This window comes from Electrona antarctica (assembly GCF_951216825.1).
Source record: "Electrona antarctica genome assembly, chromosome: 19".
NCBI lineage: Eukaryota > Metazoa > Chordata > Actinopteri > Myctophiformes > Myctophidae > Electrona > Electrona antarctica.
In genome coordinates, this window is record NC_136800.1 from 14,569,592 (window position 1) to 14,597,378 (window position 27,787).

Below are 27,787 nucleotides of genomic sequence, written 5' to 3' on the forward strand. Positions count from 1 at the left end.
TGTAATAAATACCTGCCTGTTCCCTGTCTCTCTCTACTATGTACTATGTAACAAATACCTGTTCCCTGTCTCTCTCTACGTGAAAAAAATATAATAATAATTACTATATATCTTTTATTTTTATTTTTTTTAAAGGAAAGGCCTTTAGCTCTTAGGTAAAATCTGCACAAGGTTAGAAAACCGTTTTGTGTACCATTTATTTCGCACCTAATATAGCCTAGGCAAAAGCGTGGGACGGCGTATCTTCCTAAATTAAGCATATTGGGTTGTATCTTGGAGTTCCAAGATTCTGCTTTAGATTGTGTTTAAGATTGGTCATCATCACAGTCGGTCCCATGAGTGACAGCGGCAGCCCCCTTGGTTCTGTAACATCTCTAGTTGGGTGGTCAGTCCTGAGGCATACATATACAGTAAATCCTGTGTTAATTTAACTGAGTGTATTGGGTAAAAATATATAAATAAACATTCAGGATTTTGCTGTGTACACAAAATGGATACACTTTTCTTACATTTTTCTTTCAAAAACAATTGAAACCCTGGCATTGTTTTGTGGATGGAACAAGAATGATCCCCAAGTTAATGTATTTATGGGAGACTCTGGCTACTCTGGCTATGCATTGCTATTATATAATCAGCAGAGGGCGACATCTCACAGTTAAAACAAGATAGTGGACTGGTGATGCGAGGTTACACAGATTCAGAACTAGCTGTAACCACCACAATAAAATGGCCACAATCACAAACAACATCTGTTTATGCCTTCTAATTTATCAGTTTCACAAAAGAAATAAAAAAATCTCTTCACACATATTCAGAAATTGTGAAATCTGTGGTGTAGAATGAGCGTAATTAGACTATTAAATACTCTTATTTTGAAAACCCACCGGAAATCTCTTCAGCCTCTGTAGGTAGAGATTGACGAGCGTTATTAGTGCATGGAAATTGACGGAGCATCGCATCGGTGACGGTCTGCCACTCTGCCTGGTGGCGAGGAGGGAGGAGAGGGTCGAGAGTGGTACACAGACAGACAGACAGTCCATTATAAACTATTCCGCTGCATGTAGGCTACTGTGTTTCATCCGCTACCTGAGCTACCTCCACTACAACCAGGGATCATCATGTCGTCCCACAGATACGTGCCACAGAATGCTTCCGCTGTTACGAACGGCGAGATCACCACTCATCATGCACCGTCCTCCGGACCTTACTATGGTGAGTAGGCATGGGATGTAGTTTTTATTGGTAATTTATTAATACAGCCAACGAGGTATTTAATATAATATATTATATAGCCTATCTCTAGTTAAACTATCTGCTGCATGGTAACAATGAAATAAAATTGACCAATTTTATTTTGATTTTTACCTATTTATGTATTATTTAAAGGAAAATTAAAGCTTTGTTATTTTATTTTTTTATCCTTTGATTTCAAAGTGTTTCCAGCATGGTTAATATGTTGTGGCTCAGAAAGTTGTCAATTTGTAGTCATGCAGTGTCAATTCAACAGGAATTATTTGGTTTATAGCTTAATTTGCTTTCTCCTGCATTTATGAAGGCATTTAATGAGTCAAGTAATGCTATATTTAGGCGTTCAGGTGACTAAAATCATTTGGAGTAGACTGTAAACAAAGGTATGAGTGCTTTGTACTCATGTTCGCTGGAGATTGCAGGATTAAGATTAGCTACATGGAATTACGACTGACTAATTGCCAGTGAGGCTTTCAGGATTGTGACCTCACCAGTGTTGGGCACAATGGGCAGTAATAGTTACAGTAATATATTACTGTAATATTATTACTTTTCCCAGTAACAAGTAAAGTAAGGTACTCTGTCAAAACAGTAATATTATACCTATTTACTTAACACACATACATTACTTTTTTGTTTTTGTTTTGTTGGCTTGAAAAAAAATGCATTTACTGGTGGACGGGTTTCTGAACTGCCTCAGCCCTCCTATGAGACACAGACTGAGTAGAAAAAAATGGTGGTATTTTATCATGAACATTAGTGAGGACCAATTATATGAAGATGAGTTGAAAAGTGGTTAATTTAACTCTGACTGACAGAATCTAACTCAGAATTATATGCCTCATACCTGAGGGTGTGTCGTGTGATTGATTTAACCACTTGAATCCTATAGCCTATACTTCATTGATCGGTGTTCCCCACTGGTGCGTACTTGGCCCCCTTCTTTTTTCCCACGCAATTCAAAATCTCTTTGCTGAAAAAGGAGACCTACAAGCTCACAACACATCACTTTGTGACATGTGACAAATGTTTGTCTATTTTTGCAAAAATGTCCCGCTATTAGCACAAGACCAGAATAGCTTCATGCGGTTAAGTCATGTAATGGAGAGAGAGTGGCTGAGAAAAGGAGATGATAGAAAGAGACAGAAAGGAAGAAGCCAGAAAAGAGAGAGACACACGAGTGATGAACAACAGTTAGCACAAAAGTGTGATAGAAAAAGACACTGAATGAGAGAGTCAAGATGGAGACGCAATGCCAGACAGGAAAGAGAGAACTAGAGAGATGCTAGTCTCTCGATACAGACTGGGCGTGTGGGCGCTGTTTCTCCTCCATTTGCCAATGGGCTCTCAGATTGGAGAGACGCTGATTGTTGAATGGAAGATGAAAGTAGAGAGAGTGGATTACTTTAGAGGTCACTACCTCGTGGAAGGATGACCCCTGACCTCAAAGATAAATGTCACATTACAACATCTCTTAAAAACAAATCGCAGAATAATGTTTCAACTATGCAGGTGATGCATGCACAGTGCATGCATGTGTCTCGCTGTCGCTGTTAAAATAGAACTCTTGCTGCCACTACTCCCCCTGTCTAGTACCCCATATACCACCGTCAACCATGATGCTGTGCAATATCCCTGGAGTCACTCTGTCACTGTCTACCTCTACCGCGATCTGCTCTCTGCCCAATCATGAAGCGTTCTGGAGATGTATTCTGTAATCTCTGTGATCAAAAGAAATTGCGTGCGAGTGTGTGCGTGTATGTATGTTTGTGTATGTGTGTATAGGCCTATGTGTATGCGCGCACACACACGCTGCACACGCGCGCTGCACACGCGTAACAACAAATAAGCTGTGAACACCTGCATTTCTCCACAGGGATAAATAGAGGCTTACCTTATCTTATATTATGTCTGAAAGAGTTGAAATTGAGGGTAGCTCTACTATTGGGAGTGCAATGCAGGCATAATTAAGCAACAGTGAGAAGACAGTGGGAGGTGAGTTTGTGTATCGACTCCATTCTCCAGTGAATGAATGTGATTTGCTGAGGCAGTGTTGTCCTTGTGGATTCTCTGCTGAATGGATGAATGAATAGACCAGAGTCACAGAGACGTCTTCTATCACAGAGAGCATGGGAAATTATTCTGTATTCATCATAGTAATTACCGCTGTTGATTTTAAACGGCAAATTTTGATTTAGTTTTAGTCATATTTAGTCTTACTTTTGGTCTAGTTTTAGTCGACAAAATATCATGTGATTTTAGTCGACTAGTCGACTGACTAAAATGTATTTTGGCGGGCCTTGATGGCATCATAGTGGCTGATTTTACACTTGGTTGCATGCTGAAAATAGCCGATCTACAAGATCACAACCTGCCACAGCGCGACATGTTGTGAGCTTGTAGATCTGCTATTGTCAGATCAGTGCAACCAAACATAATTTGACTTCTACTGGATCTGTTCCCCACTCCGTGACATTTTAGTCTAGTTTTTATTTGTTGACAAAATAGAAAATATATAGTCTTTAGTTTTAGTCATCATAGCTTAGTTTTTGTTTTGTTTTACATTTTATTTCGCTTTCCTCACTGAAAAAAGGTAGACGACAAACATTTTTCGACATAGTTTTAGTCGAGTCCGTGATTTGTTTTGTCACTCGCTACAAAGTGACAAAACAAATCACGGAACGCTGCGAATCAGGCTGGAAACCAGTATAGCTATAGCTATACATGGGACCTAATTGCAACCAGCTTTATGATGACTATATATGACTAGTAATGCAAAACACAGACTAGAACTAGAAAAAGTGCCCTTCTGGGCACAGGTCTCCACCAGGAGGATAGGACTGTGTGAGATGTTTGGCAAAATGTTTAGTAGTAATATAAACATGTTTGCCTTGTATGGCAATTGGATGATTTGAGGCATTTTGTTCCAATCAACCTGTTTTGCAAAAATCAACCTGTTGGTGGCGCTATAACAGGCCAATGTGAAAAGGGTGGGATATATTCCTCAGCCTAGTAAGAAAATGTGTGAAAGATTTCACGTAAATTGCATGCTGTGTTCATGATTTGAGGCTTTTGTTCAAAACGGGGCAATCTTGCAAACTGTGAAAGGCAATTCTAGCCAATTAGGGTGGAATATGAAATATCGGACAGATCCGACTTGAACACATGACCATAGAGATACTGTGTAACGATTTGTGAGATTTTTGGACAGAATCTGGAGGAGTAATATCCAAAAATGTGTTTTACAAAAGTCGGCCTCCTGGTGGCGCTATAAAAGGCAGATGCGGAAAATGCAGGTCAAAGGTTTGTCCTTGGCCTCTAGGGAGTGTGCATGCAACGTTTCACGCAGATCGGTGCAGTTTTAGGTAACAAATGTGAAAAGCTGCCTCATGGTGGCGCTATAACAGGCCGTTCTGGAAAATGCGGGGCAGAGGTTCATCGTTGGCATCTAGGGAGTGTGTGTGCAAAGTTTGGCATCCACCGGGTTAACGGTGCCGGAGATTAGCTGGTAACGGACGGACGGAAGGACACACGGACGGACACACACACGGACGGACACACACACACACACACGGACGGAGTGCAAAACATACTCTCTCACCATGCCTTCGGCCAAACATACTCTCTCACCATGCCTTCGGCCTGGTGGAGACAATAATATTGTTTTACAGTTGCTGGTCGTTGGATTGTCTGCAGGATTAGTCTAGACCAGTGTTTCCCAAAACTGGGTCAGGAACCATGTTTGGGCCGCAGACACATTTTCTATTAGTCACGACTCTCGGGGTAAATCGGCTATTACTCTGGTTTGGGTCCCGGGGAGACATCAAATGTGCATGTTCTTTTGGGTCGAGCTAAAAGGATTGGTAGATCTAAAATTTCTCAAACCTTTTAATTTCAAGGTCCCTCAAACTCAATCAAATGGTACCAAATGGACCTGTCCTCAAGGTACCTGTAGCCTATTGTACCCTGGGAGTCCCAGGACCCCACTTTGAGAACCACTGTACTAGACCACAGGTTTCCAAACAGACACACACACGCACGCACGCACGCACACACACACACACACACACACACACACACACACACACACACACACACACACACACACACACACACGCTCTCCCTGTCTTTATGAGTGTGTGCGTTTAATCTGAATTTCAAATTTCGGCCCTTGTCTTTCTTACTGTATGTAACTGACTGATACTGTAATTTATGCAATAGCGGAAAGGCTGACAGCACAATATAAAGTGTGTGTGTGTGGGTAGGAGGGTGCAGAATAATGGAGTGCTATATACATCCAAAGTTTTATTTTTGGTCTGACATAATTTTCAGTAGTGACTCATAGAACAGAGTTAGCCCGATACTGTACGTACACTGCTCTCTCTACTGTATAACTCCAGACAGAAAGATGTCACCTTAATGGAACCATGTACAGTATGCCTGTTTGTCACTGAGGAGAATAATGTATTGGTTGGTTATTTTTGTTATAGCCTATTCCCTATGTGGACTAGATCTGGTCCATTGTCATCAACAGATGCAACACCTTTATGTATCAGCTTTTATTAATGGCAACCGGAAGTACCGACCAAAGAAGTTACGTTGATGCTGTGCAGATATCATGTTTATTGTTTACATAACCCCGAGCATGAAACTTGTGTTGTGTGATTAGTAAAATCATTTGTGTTCCACACCCCCACAGGGAGTGCAGTGCCTGGTGTCGAGTCGGTCAGACCCACGGTTGTCCAGAACCGCCCCAAAATCCGCCCCAGCATCCATATATGGAGCTTGCCTGTTCTGACATCATGCTGACGTCTGCATAGACTCCATATTTGGGCATGCCTGACAAAGAACTCCATATACAGTATGGGCATAAAAGGGACACAGACAAAAATATAATATCTGGGTGGGACATTAATTTCCAACTTTCATCATTCCGTGTGTAGTGGGTGTGTGGATGGAAAGCATAGCATCAAACAAACTAAAGATAACAGGGCATGGAGGACAAAGCAGGGAAAGTGGAGGCAGCAGGTCTATCTCCTCCAAGTCTCGCTTCCTGTATGGGGGGCATGTTGACGATGGCCCTCTCATACCTCTCGCAGTGTCCTCATCTGTATCCCTCTCCACCAGACGCAGATAGTCGAACCACGCGTCGTAATTGTGTGGTCTTGCCTTGACTTCCTGAACCTCAAGTAACACAAATCAACAATGTCTACCTTTCACAGCGTCCATGTTTCTTGATATCGAGTTGCTATATGGTTACCCGGCGATATTTCCAGTCAGAGTGCAGAGGCCAGTCTTATGTCATGGACCTCCATATTTGGTCAAGACTGCCCTGGAACTCCATAGTTGTACATGGCATGTCATGGTGACATCACAGTGACAGTGACAGTGAGTGAGTGAAAACGGATCTCACAGCAGTGTTGGCCATACTAAAGCAGAGAGTCACACAAACAACCATTGAACCATTGGATCATAAGTCGATGGAACCATTGAAGGAGGTGATGAAGCCGTCCGAAGGAGAAGGAGCCAGCACGAGGAGCAGTATTGATGGCAGCAGCAGCACGTGCAAGAGAGGAGCTGCTCTCCCCACTGCCACCTCCTCCTCCCCTGTGCTCTGCAACCCCAGATCAGTACTGAAGAAACCGGTGAGTCTAGAGGAACTACAACAACCAGGAGGAGCGTACGCCAAGAGAACCTTAACAGTGGTGGGCGACGAGTTGGGCTGGGGGTTTGTGGTGAGAGGAGACGGGCCGTGTCACATCCAGGCGGTGGAGCCCAGCGGGCCCGCCGCCGCTGCTCGGATGAAGGTGTGTCAGTTTGTGGTATCCGTCAACGGTCTGAACGTTCTCCACCTGGACTACAGAGCCATCGGTCGCCTGATCCTGACTGGCCCCAGAACGCTGGTCATGGAGACCATGGAGGAAGTGCAAGACTGAGTTGCATTTCCTCGTTGGGTTTTGGACGCACAGAGGATGGATGAATAATGGGGTGACAGCGCCCATATCATTGTGATTCGTACTACGTCTTCATTGCTCTTGATTGTTCATATCACTGAAGAACCGAGTCCTTGGACCCCCAAGGCCGCAAACCACTCGCGTTGGTGCAACCACACTTGCAATTTCCCCAAATTGCAAATTCTCGAGTTAAGGACTCGTTTTCTATCACTGTACGTACTGTACCAGTTACCTTCACAGCAGCCAACCTTACTGCAGCTGCAGGTGGTGTGTGGGGGTGTGGGTGTATCGGTGTATGGATGTGCATCTCTGCCACATAAAGTCAGCCTTCAGCCTGCTCATCGGGGGCAGTTACTAGGGGTTCAGTGTCTTTGACACTAACCCAGTGGGAGCCCGAATTGAACCTTGGGGTTCCCAAACGGCCGCTCTACCACCAGCGCCAATTCTGCCCTATGGTGGTTGTTCATTTTGACGATACCAGACATATTATGTAATATATCTCCTTTTGCTCTGCCGCCCCCCCCCCCCCCCCCCCCCCCTCCGCCTGTCTCTTTCTGCTGAACAATGTGAATATATTTCCATCTCATCTATTTCTCTCCCTCTTTCCTCCCACCTTCTGGTCGCTTGTTCATGTGCCTTGCATTTTTTCGCTTTTATCTAAGTTGTTCATTTCTTCTGAACTTCATCCTCTATACTCCTTTCTGTCATATCCGAGGAATCACTTGACAGCCTGCCTCCAGGGCTCTCTCTCTCTCTCTCTCTCTCTCTCTCGCTCTCTCTCTCTCTCTCTCTCTCTCTCGTTTACACCCTTCCTGTTCTGCTCTCTTTCACTCAGCCTCAGACTCTTCAGACCAGTCACTTTTGATTGATTGTTTATTAGACAGAATGTAAAAACAGCAACAGAGTACAGTCCAACACTCTGTCCAAACCATAGCACCAAAACAAAGTTTGTGTGTGTTTGCGTGTGCGTGCGTGCATGCGTGCGTGCGTGCGCACGTGTGCGTGTGTGCATGTGTGCGTGGTGTGCATTGTATTGAGCCATGTGTTGCACCTCGTCTCTACACTCCATATCTAAAATAAAGCAATAATTGTGTTAAAACTAATACATCATTGAAACCTTGAACCTCTGGTAATAACCTTGCAACTAATTGCGACCGTAGGACCGCAGTTTACTATAAAAACCTGCATCTCCCTCCAGTCAGTCCATCAGTCGCGCCTTGTGACATGCTCCTTTTATGGCCAATACAGAATTCATTCCATATGTTGATCTGACCTCATCAAACCCTATACACTCAAGACACGCTCCATATATGGCCAGTACAGAATTCATTCCATATGTTGATCTGACCTCATCAAACCCTGGATAGCCATACATGGAAAAGACTGGATCATCACCTATAGATCTGCATATATCAAGTTCAAGTTTCAAGTTTATTGGTCATTTAAAATAAACACACCTTATACAATGTATTCAGGGTATATATTTTTTTGTTGACCAAAAGGGAGTGTTTGGCAGCCTCAGCTTATAATGCCAGCCCTTTTAATATTCAATAACTACTATAACGGATGAAAAATACCAACAAAAAACAAAAACAAGACAAAAACAAAACAAGCATAACAAAACAAAAACAAGACAAGAACAAAAACAAAACAAACAAAAAAACGAAAAAGCTATATGGAGCCGGCCAGCAACTCTACATCTGACCTCACGGACACCATATTAATAGTTTAACTCCTGCTTCTTAACTGTGCCGTATTAGGAAGCTCTGTTGTTGCTTCTCGCCCTCAGGGTGTCTTATACTGGTACTACCAATACTATCCAATAACCAATACTATCTGGTGTGTGGATAAATAGAGTCTACAATAGGCTCAGTGCATAGCTGTAGTTCTGCGTTTCAGGAAGTGCCATGTCTGTTCCCTGTTGATTTTATCATCACTTCATTAGAAGATTAGCAGATTTCTGCTGCACCCACGAAAAGTGTTGTGTGTTTCCGTTCTTGGAATATCACAGCTCACATTGGCGTGCATGTCCTAATATAATGTTAATGCGATGAATTACATCAACACAACCCAGTTAACAAACTAACCATTTCAATAAACCTTTTTTTATGTTCAAGCAGCTCTAATGCCAGGCATCAAAACATTGATGAACACCTAATAACTTAGGTGTTCATTCTGTGATTCATTGTGTGTTTATTTTACCCAAATGAAATTTATCTCAGTTGCATTGCGTCCCTCCAAAATATTTAGTTTAGTTTAGACTTGTACTTTACTTGCCTTGTGATCAATAAGTCATGACCAAAAAAATGTGCTTTGCAAGTCTTCCATGAATGGGCTTAGTGCCTATGCATTTCAACGCTTCTTCAGAGTGTATAAAACCAAGTAACAGCTCAAAGATGCAGCACTAAAGATAATCGACACAGGCGCAGTTAAGAAAGTGGGTGTGTATATGTTACAGTGAAATCGAGAAACCAGTAAAATCGAGAAAAACGGGACGAGGGGCGCCCAGGCTCAGGCCACGGGGGTCGGGGGGCCGTCGGTGTGCCAAATGGGAAGGGACAGGGCCGTGGGCAAGCGAGCGGCCCTGTTGACACCCCCGGCAAAGGGACCCGACCCGTTCAGTTTTTCTCGATTTTACTTTAACATATTTAACATGCCATCAAAAGACAGTAAAGACAGTACTAATGACACACACGCACGCGTGCACAAACACACACACACACACACACACACACACACACACACACACACACACACACACACACACACACGGCAGGAAGAGATGGTATAAGGTACTGTAGTAACAGTGAGAGGTACTGTAGATGGAATGGTAGTCAGTTTGATGTATTGGTGGACAGAGGAGAGATAGATGGATGAGACACTTAAAAGAGGGGAAGAAAGCATAGTGTATTTCTTATAGACATACCTGACCTACTTCAGAGCAGACATGACTGTAAATCATTAATCATCACTAGAACTACACTGGATACACCCTGTGTGGTGAGGTGTGTGTGTGTGTGTGTGTGTGTGTGTGTGTGTGCGTGCGTGCGTGCGTGCGTGCGTGCGTGCGTGCGTGCGTGCGTGCGTGCGTGCGTCCGTGCGTGCGTGCGTTTGATATAGAGTTGAGCAGGAGGCCAGTGAAGACAAGAGGGAATTATAACAAACAGTAAGCAAAATAATGAAGCTCCCATCCTCTGCTCACAAATTAATCACATTCACAATACAATTCATACTGCTAGAGTACTTACACTCTAGGATGGATGGATGGATGGTACTGACCAGTGTTGGGCTCGTTACTACAAAAAAATTAACAATTACTTGTTAATTGTTACTCTTTTTAAGTATTATTCCTTTACTCCCTGCCAGGAGTAATTACCGTAGTTACGCTACTCGTTACTTTTCCGTTGGCTCGACACTGAAATGGCAACACGTCACTTTCCAGTGCATCTCTTAGTTATACCAACGTTGTTGTGGTTAATAGAAGCCCTTTCAATTCAGATGCCATGGAGTTGCCATAGTGACACTAATGGAATTGTCTAGATTAGAAGGGCATCATTGCTCAGACTGTCAGTGTTCTAAAGAATCTGATGAGGATTATGATCATAAAGACTTAATTGGGTGATTGGCTGTGTTGCCTTCTCATAGTGTCTGACTGGGTTGTCTAGTAATACTTTGTGACATACAGTAGACATGCATGCACTGTAGTGTGTCACCATAATAGTCACAACGTTGACTTAGTGGGGCGACAGTAGCGGAAGCGGTAGAGTGGCCGCTTGGGAACCTGGAAGGCGGAAACCCTAATTGCTAATAGTAATAGACTGTGGTTGTACTAGGCATCTCACAGATGCAAGGAGCTGGCCCAGGCGGTGGCGTAACCGTCTGGGCACCCGACTGGTAATCCAGTCGCAGTGTGCCGCGGGTTCGACTCCCGAGCCCGACATGGCCTTTACTGCATGTCTTCCCCCATCTCTCTCCCGTTTCCTGTCCCTTCAAAAAAAACAATAAAAGGCGTAAGCCGCAAAAAAATATCTTTAAAAAAAAACAGATGCAAGGAGCTGAAGATGAAAGCATGCATGGTCAGCAAAATGTATTTGTGCATGTGTGTGTACATTAATTGCTTAATGTAAACTTAATATAGCCTGGTGACCACCAGCCTGCATCCTCCATGAGGAGGAAGCCCAAAAAACCTCATTTGAGCCGTAAGCGGAGTCTGCAGCACCACCGTTGCCCAGCGTTGCCCAGTGGAGCCTGCAGAACCATTGCGGCTCAAGAATCCACCACTACTGAATGAAGTGCCTGGTGCTGGGAGTCTGGTGCAACGCACAGTTGCTGGACCAGGGAGCAGCAGTGGACCTGTCCTGGTGAGACGTAGGAGGGGCCCGGACAGGAGTCAACCCACAGAGCCTAGTCCTTCCACACACCAGAATGGTGCCTCCCAGTCCCGGCAGAGTAGTTCCAGAGTAGTTCCAACGGATTGTGTGGCCCTGGTCTTTCCCTAGTAGGTCTGATCGAGGGTATCTACTGGGACGTAAGTCGGGTCTTGATCACCCCGGCTGGGTCACCCGAGTGAGGGGTATGATGTTTGCGAGACCCGAAACCCTGATGACCGTGGGATACATCACTGAGGATACGTCCCAGGTGCAACCCTGATGACCGTGGGATACATCACTGAGGATACGTCCCAGGTGATGACCTTGGGATACATCACTGAGGATACGTCCCAGGTGAAACCCTGATGACCGTGGGATACATCACTGAGGATACGTCCCAGGTGAAACCCTGATGACCGTGGGATACATCACTGAGGATACGTCCCAGGTGAAACCCTGATGACCGTGGGATACATCACTGAGGATACGTCCCAGGTGAAACCCTGATGACCTTGGGATACATCACTGAGGATACGTCCCAGGTGAAACCCTGATGACCGTGGGATACATCACTGAGGATACGTCCCAGGTGAAACCCTGATGACCGTGGGATACATCACTGAGGATATGTCCCAGGTGAAACCCTGATGACTGTGGGATACATCACTGAGGATACGTCCCAGGTGCATCCATGCGATGTCTTTTCGTTCTAATGTACACAACATATTGAATTGCAAAGGAAGCAGCACAGCTGTACTGCATGCCAGGGGAAGTCAAGACCCTCTGCAGTGAGACAGAAAATGTATCAAGCAATCAGGAAGCCTCTTTGGTTATTATGATGGCAGGAGAGACACTGATACAGTGGATGCCTGGAGGGGGTGACTGTCAAGCATGTGGATTCTGTCTGATGCTGGCTGAAGAACAATACATAGATAGTAGTCTGCTGACAAGAAAAAAACTTTCCTATGCTGCACTCCTCAGACAAATATATATAATACTTAGATAGATGAAGCCGGACAACGATGTTAGTTTGACCTCAGGTATCATATGGAGTGTGTCGGGAGTGTATTTGGTTCTATTTGGTTTTCATACTTTATGTGGTTGTGTGTGTATACATATTTTCTGTCTGGGTGTGTGTGCGTGTGTATCCCTCAGATCCTGTGTGTGATCCTGTGACATTAAGTAAAAAGGAGACTCCTAACCCTAGTGACTAATGACTGTGTGAGAGTGAGTATGGTTGAGAGACTGTTGAATAAGCCATGAGGCAGGTACTCTCTGCCCTAGATCTCTTCACTTCTGAGCTCCTCCAGCATTCATATCTACACCAGATCTGACTTCTGTACGCAACCAACTTCTAACACAGCATTTTTCTCAGATACAACACTTTCTCTGCGTGGTGAAATGTGTGCTCAGGTGTTGCATTAATTCAGTTAGTGAAGCAGTGCCACATACAACATATCAAAGAAAAAGAAAAAAACAGTTTGGGCTGCAACTGCAAGAATTCTTTCCTGGGTACCTGTGGGTCAGCGAAGCACAGTTTCACTGATAATATAATTGTAGCCATCTTCCCTACTCTTCCCTATTATTATTTTAATTTTAGTGGTCAATACAATAGCAAAGTTGGAGCGTAGTGGAACAAAGTAACAACATAGAGATTCGGTTTGCACTGTGTCTTACAGTAAAAAGCTTACTGTACCGCTGGGTGCCCTGGGCATATGGTGCCACATTCTGGGTTCATATCAAGCTTACAGTACGTCACCTCCTCTCTCCAGTGGGCTGTGTAGTAGCTGTCTAGCGCACCATGACGTTCCACGTTGTGCCGCTCCACGCCTCGCCGATCGTGTGTTTCCATTAGCGAGTGACAATGACCTAAATTAACAGTTTTCTTTTGTATGGTCTTGGTTTTTATTGAAATCTGTATTGTTTTTCTTCTCTTTTGTCCTTTCCCCATGAAGGAGAACCACGCACGTTTGATCCATCCTTCAGAGGCCCGATCCGGAAAAGGTACTTCCCCCCTTTTTAAATTGACTGTGGTGATCTATACAGTAAATTGCTGTATAATTCCTAAATCCTTAATCCTATTCATTCCCTGTGAGGCTGAGGGAAAAGTCATACTATTCTGTCATTACTTTAAGCACTCATATGAACTGATGAAAATGAACTGATATTTCAGTCAGAACAGACATAGGGGGAGTTAAGGAAATGTGTAATTAAGGAAGAAACATTGAATGGAGAGGGAGAGACCATGAGAATGATTGGGGATATGTCCATGTCTCAGCCACTCTCTCTCTCTCTCTCTCTCTCTCTCTCTCTCTCTCTCTCTCTCTCTCTCTCTCATATATACTCTTTCTGGTGGACAAAGTCTATTAAATACATAGGTAACTGCAGCCTGAGATTTCACACAAACACACACGTTTGTCTGCAACTCTGCACAGACGCGGTTTATACAGAGAATACAGAGAGAAACTATGAGCAGTTCTCCCTCTCTTCACTTTCTTTGGCACTCTATTTCGTCACTAATGCGGTAAGAGGCAGGCATAACCCTAAGGGACGGCTGCACTGTGCGTTATTAAGCGGCATCGATCCCATAGCCTGCAGGGACTGCTGTGTGTTTTTAAGCGGCATCGATCCCATAGCCCGAAGGGATGGCTGCTGCAGCATTTCTGAGCGACATTGTTTCTGTTACTTCAAGTGGACCATTCCTGCTTAGTATTTACCTTTAATCTAGATGCTACATAACGTAGAGACTATAGAGGGTATTACCTTTAATCTAGATGCTACATAACGTAGAGACTATAGAGGGTATTACCTTTAATCTAGATGCTACATAACGTAGAGACTATAGAGGGTATTACCTTTAATCTAGATGCTACATAACGTAGAGACTATAGAGGGTATTACCTTTAATCTACAACGTAGAGACTATAGAGTGGCAAATCGAGTGGCAAAGTGAGTTTAACGTTGTTTAATGTCGTTTAATGCAATCAGATTTCTGTTTTGATGTACAGTATGAATGAATGAATTAATGAATGAATGAATTAATTGTATTTGTACTAGAATGTCGCCGCCCTTTGGGCGGCGAATCCTAGTTCCGTTGGCAGCGCAATGGGAAGAAGGAAATAGCGGGATTTGACAGACTCCACTCCAGTATTGTGCCCTTGACATGTAGTAACGGATGGGTATTATTATTATTTGTTGTATTTTCACATCAAAGGAAAGTAATGTAAATGAAAATAAGCAGACATGAAACTGCTTTTTACTGTTTTTGTTTGCTTACAATAAATTACTGTGTTTGGAAACCAAAAGATGTTGAGAATGGAGCAGAACACACTGTAGTATATTTTTTGGGGGACCTTGACTGCATTATTGCGAACGCAGTGAGCATTTACTATGAGACCCAGCAGATCACGTCTGTGTGTCTGTGTGTGTGTGTGTCTGTGTGTGTGTGTGTCACGCTGTAACACCACCCGCCCACCACCAGAGGGCGCAGCTGTATCACACACAAAAACACACACACACACACACATGCACGCACGCACACACACGCACGCACGCACGCACACACACACACACACACACACACAAAAAACTTAACTTAAAAAAAAACTTAACTTAAAAAAAAACTTAACTTAAAAAAAAAACTTAAAAAGGAAAAACGCACACACACAAAAAACTTAACTTAAAAAAAACTTAACTTAAAAAAAAACGTAACTTAAAAAAAACTTAACTTAAAAAAAAACTTAAACAAAAAACTTTAAAAAAAAAAACCTAAAAAAGAAGCACGCACGCACACATACACACACTAAAAAAAAACTTGAAAAAACATTTAATTTAAAAAAACTTAACTTAAAAAAAACCTTAAAAAGTACGTAATTTATTCTAATTGTTGTTATTGCAATTTACGAGCTGCGTTCGCTTCCCGCGTTTGCGCGTCTTACTTGTAGTAGGGCTACAATATTTTGGATTGCGGATTGCAGTGACCCCACATTGTTTGTTCGGGAACAATATTTGTAGTTACAATGAGGGCTACATGAGCCGAAGGGAGAGAAACACTTCGCCTCTCTCCAGTCCGTGCGTATGGTGCTGGTACGGATCGCATCGCTGACTGACATAAACACACCGTTACAATTCAGAGGCACTTCAATAAGAAAACTCAACTAATAACGCTTGTGTGTGTTAATCTGCCCGATGCTGACGTTAGTATATAATGTTTAGATTGTTTTCCTGGCTGAATAACAACGGATCGCATCGCTGACTGACATAAACACTCCAATTCAGAGGCACCCCGCACGCACACACACACAGAATCCATGCGCCTCGGTGCGTCGCAGTTGTCATGTTTCCATTAGAATTAAACGGGTCGCGCAATTGTCGTGTTTACATTAATGAAACTGGTGGTGCAATTGTCGTGTTTGCATGAATTAAACGGTGTATTTATGTAATCGCGCCGCTGTCCATCCAATTCCGAATCTGTCTGTGTGGGACTGTGTGTGTTGTGGAAGACGGGGAACAATGTTGCCAGGGTCGTGAATTGTAAGCGAGTTGTAGTGTGTGTAAGTAGCGTGGTGAAAGGCTTTGTTTCTGGGTCTGTTTGCTTGTTTCTGGGCCTGTTTTCATAGACCTGGCAACAGTGGCCCGTGTGTGTGTGTGTGTGTGTGTGTGTGTGTGTGTGTAGTGTTGTGTTCGTGTTGTTCTTCTAATGTGTGTGTGTGTAGCGTGTAACTTCCGGTGTTGCAGTAACATAAAAGCTCTCGTGGGTCACGTGGTTGGCTTTGAGCAAATGGGAGAGGGGATGTAGTGTTGCCAGGTCCGCGTATTGTAAGCGAGTGGTAGTGTGTGTAAGTAGCGTGTTGAATGGCATTGTTTCTGTGCTTGTTTTCATAGACGTGGCAACAAATTAGGCGGGGGTGTCGGTGCTTGTGGCGTGTTTGTGTTTATTATTGATATTGATATTGTTTGTGAGTCTGGACGGGAGCCGGCTTTAGTGGCAGTGCAATGACAATTTTTACGCGGGTGGTGTTGAGTGTGGGCGTGCTGCGCGACATGAGGAGATAGCCGTGGATCGACGCGGAGGGTAAGTCTGTGACGTGTTAGTGTGTTTAGTGGGTTGTTGCAGTGTGTGTTGCAGTGTGTCAGTGACGTAGTAGCTGGTGCCTTTTTTGCCTGGGTTGCGTACAGCTTTTTGGGTACACCTTTTCAATTGTATAATAGATAGCAGCACCTTTCCAAACATATAGTTACAAAGTGCTTTACAGACAGGTTGAAAAACAACAATCATGAACAACATCAGTATCAGAAACAACAAAGCATACAATTACAAAACATCAAGAGCATCAGAAACAGCTGATTGGTCGAAAGAATATCGTATCCGGGGGAAATACATCTGACAGATGTTCCTGCCCGACACTTCCGCCGATAGCCTTAGGTTGAGGCTTTTCTCTTCTCAGATGAGTAAGCCTGGGACCGAGGCTAATAACGGTATGGGGTGTCAGATGAGTAAGCCTGGGACCGAGGCTAATAACGGTATGGGGTGTCAAGGCCAGATGAGTAAGCCTGGGACCGAGGCTAATAACGGTATGGGGTGTCAAGGCCAGAATGACGTTTTTGCCACTCAGTAGGCGTTCCCACATAACTTCCGGGTATGATGATGATGTCACCCGCATACCCTCTATTGGCAAATATTCAAAAAATAAAGCACACATACTCGGTCATGAAAAAGTGATAGTGTCAGTTTTATTAATATTAGTGTGTGTGTACTGTGTGGCACATGTAGTCCATCTATGACAGCTCTGTTTATGGCCAATGATGACTGAGAGGAGGAACGTCAGGTACACAGCTCCCTGTGGTAGTCGGCCGGCAGTATCTACACATGTTTGTTTACCAGTCACATTTACCTGTGTGTGCGTGCATGCGCGCGTGTGTGTGTGTGTGCGTGCGACCGTGCGTGCGTGCATGAGAGAGAGACATATCGTACCTTTAATGAGCTTATCATGGAGGGTTTAGAGCCCCATGCAGCCAGCCAAGCGGGTCAATGTATTTATAGGCTGACTGTTTACCTGTCACTGTGTTGCTGCTGGAGTAGCAGCGTGGCTCAGCCTGAGGCCCAAACAGCCTAATATGTTCTGTGGCGACGGGGGGATTCCCTCCAGGCTTAGTGCTAGATGTTTGGTTTCCCACACAGTAGGAGAACCTACAGTAGTACCCTATTGGCCTGAATATAAGACTACGTCTTTTTTCCAATGGAAATATCCTAAAAATGGGGTCGTATTATAATTGGGGACTAGACTATTTGACATTCAATTTTATTTTTCCACAAATGAGTCTTGAAAAATGGGGGTCGTCTTATAATCAGAGTCGTTTATATTCGGGACAATACGGTATATAGGATTTAACTGCATAGTGGGCAATACAATTGTTACCGCTGTTACATACTACTGTATTACTGTTGGTGTACCATACAGTGTATGTATAGTATGCAAAGGATAATCATTATTAAGAAATAAACCCAGCAGAGGTGATGAAGGTCTTTATGAAGGTCTTTATCACCGCCTTTGTGAAATAAATAAGCTTGAAAGGTAAATGAAAGGTTCAATAAGTCCTGTGTTCAAGAGAAAATAGTGAAGGAGATAAATAAAGAATATAGATAAAACACTCAAACCACATTGTGGCTGCTGTTGACAAACATGATTGATTATTTTAACGATTATGCTATGGATTTCATTTTTAATTAATCAAATAAATGAGAAGCATGTATTCAAATGTGTTTAAAAAAACATAATTATGTATTATTATCCACTTATAGACTTATATCACTGTGGTAGAACAGCAACAATCTTACAAGATCTTTACTGGTTGATTCTCAACCTGTGGGCCGGGGCCCACTGGTGAACCGCGAGGGTATTGCCCCCAAATAATTGCCAAAACACTAATGTCATGGTGTTCTTTCTTTAAAAGCTTGAAAAGCGAGTTCTCATAGTGATACTGCTAACGGGGATTTGTTTAAGTATAGCCAGAAGTTGGAGATGTTCAAATGAGCGCTAATCCAGACCACTGCTGTAGGATACTTCATACTCTGTTGCGTCAGAACAGATGTGAATAACAGGAGTTGTGGAGAAGATCATGCTGTCTTATATTCTACTATTAAAATAGTGTTTTTCAAGTCTTTTCTTTAACGTGGGCTTCTCTCTGCTTCCTGTTCTCTGTCTCCCTGTAGGAGCTGCACAGATGTCTTCTGCTGTTTGATCTTCATCCTCGTCATCTTCGCTTACATCGCTCTGGGGATAGTGGGTGAGTCCACTTGCGCAGCATGCACATGCACACACGCAGACACGCGCGCACGCACAGACACACACACACAGACACACACACACACACACACACACACACACACACACGCACACACACACACACACACACACACACACACACACACACACACACACACACACACACACACACACACACACACACACACAGCTGAGTGTGGGAGAAGTGTCTTTGTCTCTTTGATCAGAATGTTGTTAGAATATACCCTCCAGTAAGTTCATGCACGCACGCCCACAAAAGCACGCACGCACGCACGCACACACGCACGCACGCACGCACGCACGCACGCACGCACGCACGCACGCACGCACGCACGCACGCACGCACGCACACACACACACACACAGTGCGCGCGCTAGATTTTATACCTCCACAACCCAAAGCTTACGTGCACAGACACTCTTAGAGGCGTACACGCATACAGTACATGTGCACATTTGTGCCAAATAGTACACAACATACACGAATCCTGACATACACACCTACAGTTACAGTACAGTATGTATTTTTTCTCTCTCTCTCAGACACACACACACACACACACACACACACACACACACACACACACACACACACCACAAGGCTGTGATAAAACATAGCAGAAGCATTGTGGTGTAGCTACGCAGCATGTGTTCCCTAATTGAGCTACAGAGAGAGGATGAGTGAAAACATAAAAGTAAAGTGTGATTTAACTCTAAATTATGCAAATCTGTGCGTGCGTACGTACGTGCGTGCGTGCGTGCGTGCATGCATGTGTGCGCGTGCGTGTGTGCGTGTCTTTCCTTCCCTTCCATATCTCGAGAACTGCCTGACCAGTCTAATTCAACAGCAGGCAGACATCGTCTGGCTATAGTGTACTGCATACTTCGTTGTACAACGGTATCGCACTGACACGCAACGCTTTTAAATAGATCATTGTGTGTGTGTGTGTGTGTGTGTGTGTGTGTGTGTGTGTGTGTGTGTGTGTGTGTGTGTGTGTGTGTGTGTGTGTGTGTGTGTGTGTGTGTGTGTGTGTGTGTGTGTGTGTGTGTGTGTGTGTGTGTGTGTGAAGCAGTATGTTGCTGTAAAGTGAGTAATTGCTAGAACAGTTGGACGTGAGATTAGAGTTGAAGAAGGCCACATGGCCGAAACGTCCATCTGTCTGTTTGTTGCCTGCTGGGGGAAAACGAAAAATAAAACAAGAATCCTAAAAGGACACAACGTGAGTGCTGGTATTTATTCTCACAGTGTAATTGCTAGAACAGCCAGCCAAGTAGCCATCTCATCTGACCTCATTCCTTATCATGTGGAAAGATCAAAGAGTTTTCTTTTTGACGTCAGAGAAACAAGGCCATGCGTCATGCATCAGGAAATATGGGCCAGCATCAATGATGCATAATAATTTCAGTGTTTCTCCACAGGATTCAATGTTATTCAAGATTCAAGATTTTTTTTGTTGCATCACATTTTGGTACACTAGAGTAACGTTCTTTGGTTTTGTCTCATCAACCTTGTAGCAACAATATAAAATAAAGAATGCAAAAGAAAGTAGTAAGATGAAAATAACTGCACGTGTACAATAATCATCAGCACACTCTAAATATTATTTAAAAAAATATATATGAGTGGGTATCACAATGAGACTAATGCATTCTGAATCATAGAATTCTATTTAACTAGAAGTTTGGGCCGCTATGGGGACCTCACACCCATGTCGCACTGTCGATCAGTTATAGCCAAAGTCAGATAAAGAAAATGTTATTGTCCATTAAATTTAGCAAAAAATATTGTTTTGCCTTTGACACACTGGCAGTCAGTATACAACAATAAAAACATCATTACATAGAATAGTATAGTGCTCAGTCAAGTCAATTCAAGTGCTCACTGGGCGCGGTTTTCTTGTTCCACTGGAAGATCGCCCATTCATTTTTCCAATAGAGATTTACAAAAATATGTATATCTACAGTATTCTTTTAAGCCTTGAATCAAGCCATCCAGGATCCTGGTGCATCATGACAATAAAACCTTTGATTCTGTGAAAAATAATAATTAATAATGTTTAATTATATGATGTACTACATTTAATAAATACCCTTTGTTTAGTGGTTTTCATTAAAATCTTTTCACAGAATCAAAGGTTTTATGGTCATGGACCCAGGATCCTGGATGGCTTGATTCTAGGCTTAAAATAATTTATATACATATTTTTGTAAATCTCTATGGGAAAAATGAATGGCCGATTTTTCAGTGGAAGCAGAAAATCACTGTTATGCCCTATATCTGTCCAACTCAGGCACAGTAGGCTGATTACCTGTCAGTTACGTGTCTGTCACGTATATGTCAGGTGTTACATTGGTGTTACTGTACCTTGGTGCTATGACCCGGCACCAATGTAACACCAATGTAGTTAGCAGCTGTCCACAAAGCAACACACTTCCGCAATACTTGGGAATTAAATGGACAATTTTTTCAATTTCCAAAGTGAAGTTGTACTTAAGTCTGTATGCATACAGAGAGTGTCTGTGTATGAAACGATGGAGTTGCCCGATGAAGCTTTTTTTCCCCCTCAGTTATCAGTATCCACCTTCAGTTCGACCTTGAAAGAGCACGTAGTACTCATGTCTGAGCTCCTTTAGGAGACCTCAGGCTCCCTTACCCATCCAAACCTTTTGCCCCAGTATGCCTGCACAGCAGAAATGCCTGTCGGAACACATTATTCAGTTGGGCATGAGGTACAAAAAAAAAGAAAAACAGCCCAGCCTCACTTTGTGCTTGTATCTGTTTATTTTGAAGAAACTATTTTCAATAATTTAGAATTTTTCACACAAATATTCTCTTCTGGGGATCCCTTGTATTTGGTCCCGCGACTAAATACATGTCAATGTGGGGTCCTTGACACGAAAAGGTTTGAGAACCACTGGCCGCCAGTCACCTTGGGGTCCAGTGCCGTGCCAGTGCAGCAGCAACAGCGGAGTGCACCTTCAGTCTTACCTACACAGAAATGTAACCAGTGGGGCTCATGTCTGTCTCTGCTTGACTCTGTCTCTATCCATCTCTTATCTCTTTCTGAAGTCACAGCTCAAAGTTTGATGAAAGGTAAGACAGACAGACAGACAGACAGACAGGGAGGGAGGGAGGGAGGGAGGGAGGGAGGGAGGGAGGGAGGGAGACAGGGAGGGAGACAGGGAGACAGGGAGCAGAGGAGGAATATTCTTTGTTTGGGATTTCGAGAGAATGCTGAGGACACAGAGCGAGAGAGAGACTGCGAGACAAGAGAGGGGGGAAATAAAAGACAGCTAGGGAATGGACTGATAGAATGAGAGAGAATGACAGAAAGGAGTCAGTGGGGAGGTTCATCTTCAGCCTTTTGGTTAATAAAAAGATGGAAAGAAATGGCGAGAAATACGAGAAGAAATTCACTTTGTTGTCTTTTGCTTTTGCAAAGTACACAGTGCCCATGTCATGCCAATAAAGCATCCTCTGAACTGGAAAACATGAGAAGAGATTGAAAATGGAATGAATAAGTGCGTGTGTGCGTGCGTGCGTGCGTGCGTGCGTGTGTATGTGCTGAGAGAGAGACGCAGTCAAACATCTCTTTGTTCCCTAAGCTTTTCAAGTGGCAATTCAAATACACAGATGTACAAGAAACATAATTTCAGCACTATAATTATGTATAGGCGATTGGAACCAAGATGTCCTACTTTTGGTGCAAAAACAGCTGCGTGCCAATATTGCAGTATTGTATTGCGTCTTTACATTGACAAATACTGCATAGTGCAAATGATTTGCACGGTGCAGTATTAGCATATGCACATGACATGTACCCCTGGGGGACTACACCTGTAGTAGTAGTAATAATAATAATATCTGGGACTTATATAGCGCTTTTCATGGTACTCAACGCTTTACATGTGTGGGAGGGAACATAAGAAAAGGACAACTTTATTAGCAAAAACTAGTAAAATAAGAATTAAAACCAATAAAACATTACATGTAATAAGTTAAAAACCAAGTCACGAACAAGTCTTTTGTTTTTATTTGTTTGTGTTATTATGTCACCAGTGTCTAATCTAAAGTAAGTAAAGTAAGTAAAAGGCAACTTAGATTTTACTAGTTTGGTCATTTCTGGAGTGTCCAATTTGCTCTCCTATAGAATTTTTCCTTTTATTGTGACAGATGGAAAGAAAGCATAAAGAAGACATTCTGGTGACTGATTCAATCCCAGGCAACCAAAGACGTTGCAGGAGATAGAGTTTATATTAAATTATACTTTAGTAAAAACATAGACACATCCCATAGTGTGTGTGGCAAGGTACACTTAATTGTACATAACGGTAATAATGATGCATTCCAGTCCCTGAAACAATCCCATACAGTAGCATTCCAGCTGTAGAAGCAGACACAGAGTAGAGGTGTAGTTTACTATATTGCATGATGATGTCATACATGCAGACACAGAGTAGAGGTGCAGTGTTGTAGTTTACTATATTGCATGATGATGTCATACATGCCCCTTCCACTGAGCTCTTTGTCTTCTCAGCTCACAGCATTTAGCACATATTTTGCGGGTCCTCCAGGGACGTGCAGAGAGTGTTAGAGGGCTGAAATCCAGTAAGAGGGCACTTTTGGACAAGAATAGCGAAAAAAGCAGATCTACAAGCTCACAGCTTGTAGATCAGCTATTTTCGGGGCGCAACCCAGCACTCTTTAGCTAGTGACGACATGGATTTCTAAACAAATTTGTTCAATGCAAAATGCTGCGTTCAACTTCAGGAGACTTCGGGAAAAAACGCAATTCTCCTGAATGCTGCCTTCCGGCATGGCATGGAAAGGAGTGGCATTTGCATTTCTTTCACTGTACTACAATGCTGCATTCGTGGTCTGGAGAGGGCAGTTGCTTATAGACGGGTAAAAGGGCAGGGGCTGAAGCCCCCTTTGATGTCTATGTGTGCACGTCCCTGCAGTTCCTCCAAGGCTATAGACTTGGTCTGCTACTTTTTCCCTCCTCTACACCAAATCCCTTTGTCCAAAATAACCAAGCTTGAAGAGAGGCTATTCTCACCACATGTTCACCATAAGGATGCTAGGTTTCATATGGTTAACACTGGCACAGCATTTAAGCATGACTTCATACTGTATGTTAAAGGAGCATTCAGTTATTTGGGTGATTTGGAAAACCACCCAGTCCGCCCCGGTAACAAAATGTGCACATGCACGCACTACAGTGGGGGGAAGTGCAACAGGCCAACAGCATGTGCACCAAGGCCCGCCCCCACTCGATCATGATTGGAGGAAGGCCCCTCTCATCCTGATTGGATGAAGGCTTTGCCACCCGCCACCAAAACTGAAACTAGGGTTTTTTTTACCCCAGGGGCTCACTGGGGACAGGGAGGAACTCCTTATATGGTCAGCACACTCTATAGTAGGGAGGTTTATAAAAAAGAAAAGAAAAAATAAGTGATATTTGAATGAAGTGAAATCACTGAATATACCTTTAACATCTGAATTCATCAAGCTTTATCTATTCTGCATGCCAGTTGCTTTTACCATATTACCAAATTGTGTGCATTTTTGATGTAATTTACTAATTTAGCCTATGTGTTGTGTTCAGCTCCCTCACCTAAATCCTAAATTAAGGATTAAATGTTGAATTGAATGTCAATTTTGTATGAAGCCAGTGTTAATGTGCCGTATAAAACATAAATGTATCTTTCTCTGTCTCTTAAGTCAGCGGTTTTCAACCCTTTTCATATCAAGGGACATTATTTATTCTTTATTTTACGGCCGAGCTACACCAGGCTTTTCAGCATGCGTTTGTGGCGTGCGTATATGCACACACGCACACACGCATTTATAGATCCAGTCCTATTCGGGAGTCGAACCCGCGGCAAGCCGCCCGGGCAGGTTTAGCAGCCTAGGTGCCCACTGCCCACTGCCCAGACGGTTGAGCTAACCGTCCGGGCCGACTTAGAATGTTTTATTGTCGTTGGATAAGATTTTGTCCACATTTTGGAGTAATCTGGGAACCCAGTGGCAAAAAAAGGAACAGCACCCTGTATTCCTTTGACTTTTTCTCGTGCAGCGCTTTTGCGCAGCGCTCGAATCTGCTCTTGAGAGATTACCATAGGAGAGAGAGAGAACAGGCACACGATCAAAATAACAATTATTCTACATTCTCTAATTCTGTAGACTTGTAAATGAAGTAGTGCAGATGTTAAACAATAATTGGACACTTGAGAGCGTAACACGGAAGCAAATGGACCTATAAGGGTGTGTGTGTGTGTGTGTGTGTGTGTGTGTGTGTCTGTGTGTGTGTGTGTGTGTGTGTGTGTGTGTGTGTGTGTGTGTGTGTGTGTGTGTGTGTGTGCGCGCACTTGCACCAGCACATTCCCCACTAGGTCTCATCTGCCTGTGTACAGAAAGACAGAGACAAAGACCACACCAAAATCACCTCACTCAAACCCCTCCAGCTCCAAACACAGATGACATCATTCCTATAATGACATCATCCTCGGACTCACTCGTATACTCGCTCACTCACATCCACCCACCCACCCACACATGCGTGCACGACACACACACACACACACACACACACACACACACACACACACACACACACACACACACACACACACACACACACACACTCACACACACACACACACACACACACACACACACACACACACACACACACACACACACACACACACACACACACACACACACACACCGCCCCCCCCCCCCCCCCTTTTCCCCTCACTGTATATGTTTCTTTTCCCTTTTTACCTCCATTATGATGAATTCCTGTACTGTTCTTTGTCTATATAGAAGTGTCTATTTGTACGTCTCTAAATGTTTTGATGAATTGAACATGGTGGACCCTGTTGTAAACAAGTGTAATGCTTAATTGGGTCGTCCACTCACAGTTAACAGCCTTTGTATTGAGTTTGTGCTTGAAATGTACTGTAATTCTGCAAACTGTTAATAAAATGTTCAATCAATCAATCAACACACACACACACACACACACACACACACACACACACACACACACACACACACACACACACACACACACACACACACACACGCCCTCTCAATTACTTCCTTTCCTGTTACCGTTGTATTTTCTGTCCTTTCCTGTCACCAACACTTTTAGCACGTTGGTCAATTACTCTCCTCTTCTCCCACTTCCTCTCCTCTCCTCTCCTCTCCTCTCCTCTCCTCTCCTCTCCTCTCCTCTCCTCTCCTCTCCTCTCCTCTCCTCTCCTCTCCTCTCCTCTCCTCTCCTCTCCTCTCCTCTCCTCTTCTCTTCTCCTCTTCTCCTCTCCTCTCCTCTCCTCTCCTCTCCTCTCCTCTCCTCATTCTCCTCTCCTCTCCTCTCCTCTCCTCTCCTCTCCTCTCCTCTCCTCTCCTCTCCTCTCCTCTCCTCTCCTCTCCTCATTCTCTCCTCTCCTCTCCTCTCCTCTCCTCTCCTCTCCTCTCCTCTCCTCTCCTCTCCTCTCCTCTCCTCTCCTCTCCTCTCCTCTCCCCTCCCCTCCCCTCCCCTCCCCTCCTCTCCTCTCCTCTCCTCTCCTCTCCTCTCCTCTCCTCTCCTCTCCTCTCCCCTCTCCTCTCCTCTCCTCTCCTCTCCTCTCCTCTCCTCTCCTCTCCCCTCCCCTCCTCTCCTCTCCTCTCCTCTCCTCTCCTCTCCTCTCCTCATTCTCCTCTCCTCTCTGGTATCATTCACCTTCATTCTCTTCTATCATTGATGCTATAAGAATGACATGGTTTAATAGAAGTCATCTACACACAGATCTACAAGCTCACAATGTGTCACATTGAGCTACAATGGAGCTAGTAAACTAAAGTTTTCAAATAATTATGGTGTGAGTAAAAAGTACAATATTTGGATCCGAGATGTAGTGGAGTAGAAGTAAAAGTATATGGACATTGGAAATACTCAAGTAAAGTACAAATGCCTCAAAATTGTACTTAAGTAAATGTACTTAGTTACTATCCACCACTGGATATGGAGCAGGGTTGGCAACCTTAGCTGGCCGCATGTGTGCCAACATTGGCGCAACGGATGGTAATCAGCACTGGCATTTTGAGTGTGTGGAGGCTCCCTTTAAATAGCTGATGTACAAGCTCAAAACGAGCTTGTACATCGGCAATTTTTGCTACGACAGTAATATGCAATGTGGCCCTCTGGAGTGAGTGTGGAAATATAGTGGCCCTCTGGAGTGAGTGTGGAAATATAGTGGCCCTCTGGAGTGAGTGTGGAAATATAGTGGCCCTGGAGTGAGTGTGGAAATATCGTGGCCCGCTGGAGTGAGTGTGGAAATAGTGGCCATCGTCAAAGTTGCTCACCCCTGGTGTAAAAATGGAAGTTACAAATATACAGTAAACACTTTTTCAGAAAACTGATCTACAAGCTGACAACGTCTCACAAGCGTCAAAGTATGAATTAATTAGGCTTTCATTGTGTTTTCTGTGTGTGTGTGTGTGTGTGTGTGTGTGTGTGTGTGTGTGTGTGTGTGTGTGTGTGTGTGTGTGTGTGTGTGTGTGTGTGTGTGTCTCTCTCTCTCTCTAGCCTGGTTACATGGTGACCCCAGGAAGGTGCTCCATCCTACAGACAGCTATGGACAGTTCTGTGGTCAGACAATCAATGCGTAAGTCCACAATTCCACTTCTGTATCCTGACTGAGTTCTCTATCCTGACTGGATAAAATTGGTATCACGACCAGAAAAAGATGCTGAGACATGGAGACTCCTGTTACTGAACAAACACTCGATAGAAATGAGTACTATCACAATATAGAGCTTTTTACACTTATTTTAACCAAAGAAAATCATTTACCCTATACCTTTACGAACTGTTTTTGAGATATATGGTTGCCAGTCCATTACGCCTTGTGCCGC

General features: G+C 43.7%; 1 protein-coding gene across 1 annotated transcript in view; it reads left to right on the forward strand.

The window, feature by feature from the left end:
* Positions 1 to 1,118: 1,118 nt before the first annotated feature.
* Positions 1,119 to 27,787, forward strand: part of LOC306943862 (choline transporter-like protein 5-A) — a gene marked incomplete at its 5' end in the record, with an annotated part of 39,978 nt that continues 13,309 nt past the window's right edge. The window contains 4 exons of the mRNA XM_079530373.1: positions 1,119 to 1,212; positions 13,528 to 13,576; positions 18,786 to 18,859; positions 27,459 to 27,537. Coding sequence (XP_079386499.1) covers positions 1,119 to 1,212; positions 13,528 to 13,576; positions 18,786 to 18,859; positions 27,459 to 27,537 — 296 coding nt within the window. The remainder of the gene's footprint in view (positions 1,213 to 13,527; positions 13,577 to 18,785; positions 18,860 to 27,458; positions 27,538 to 27,787) is intronic.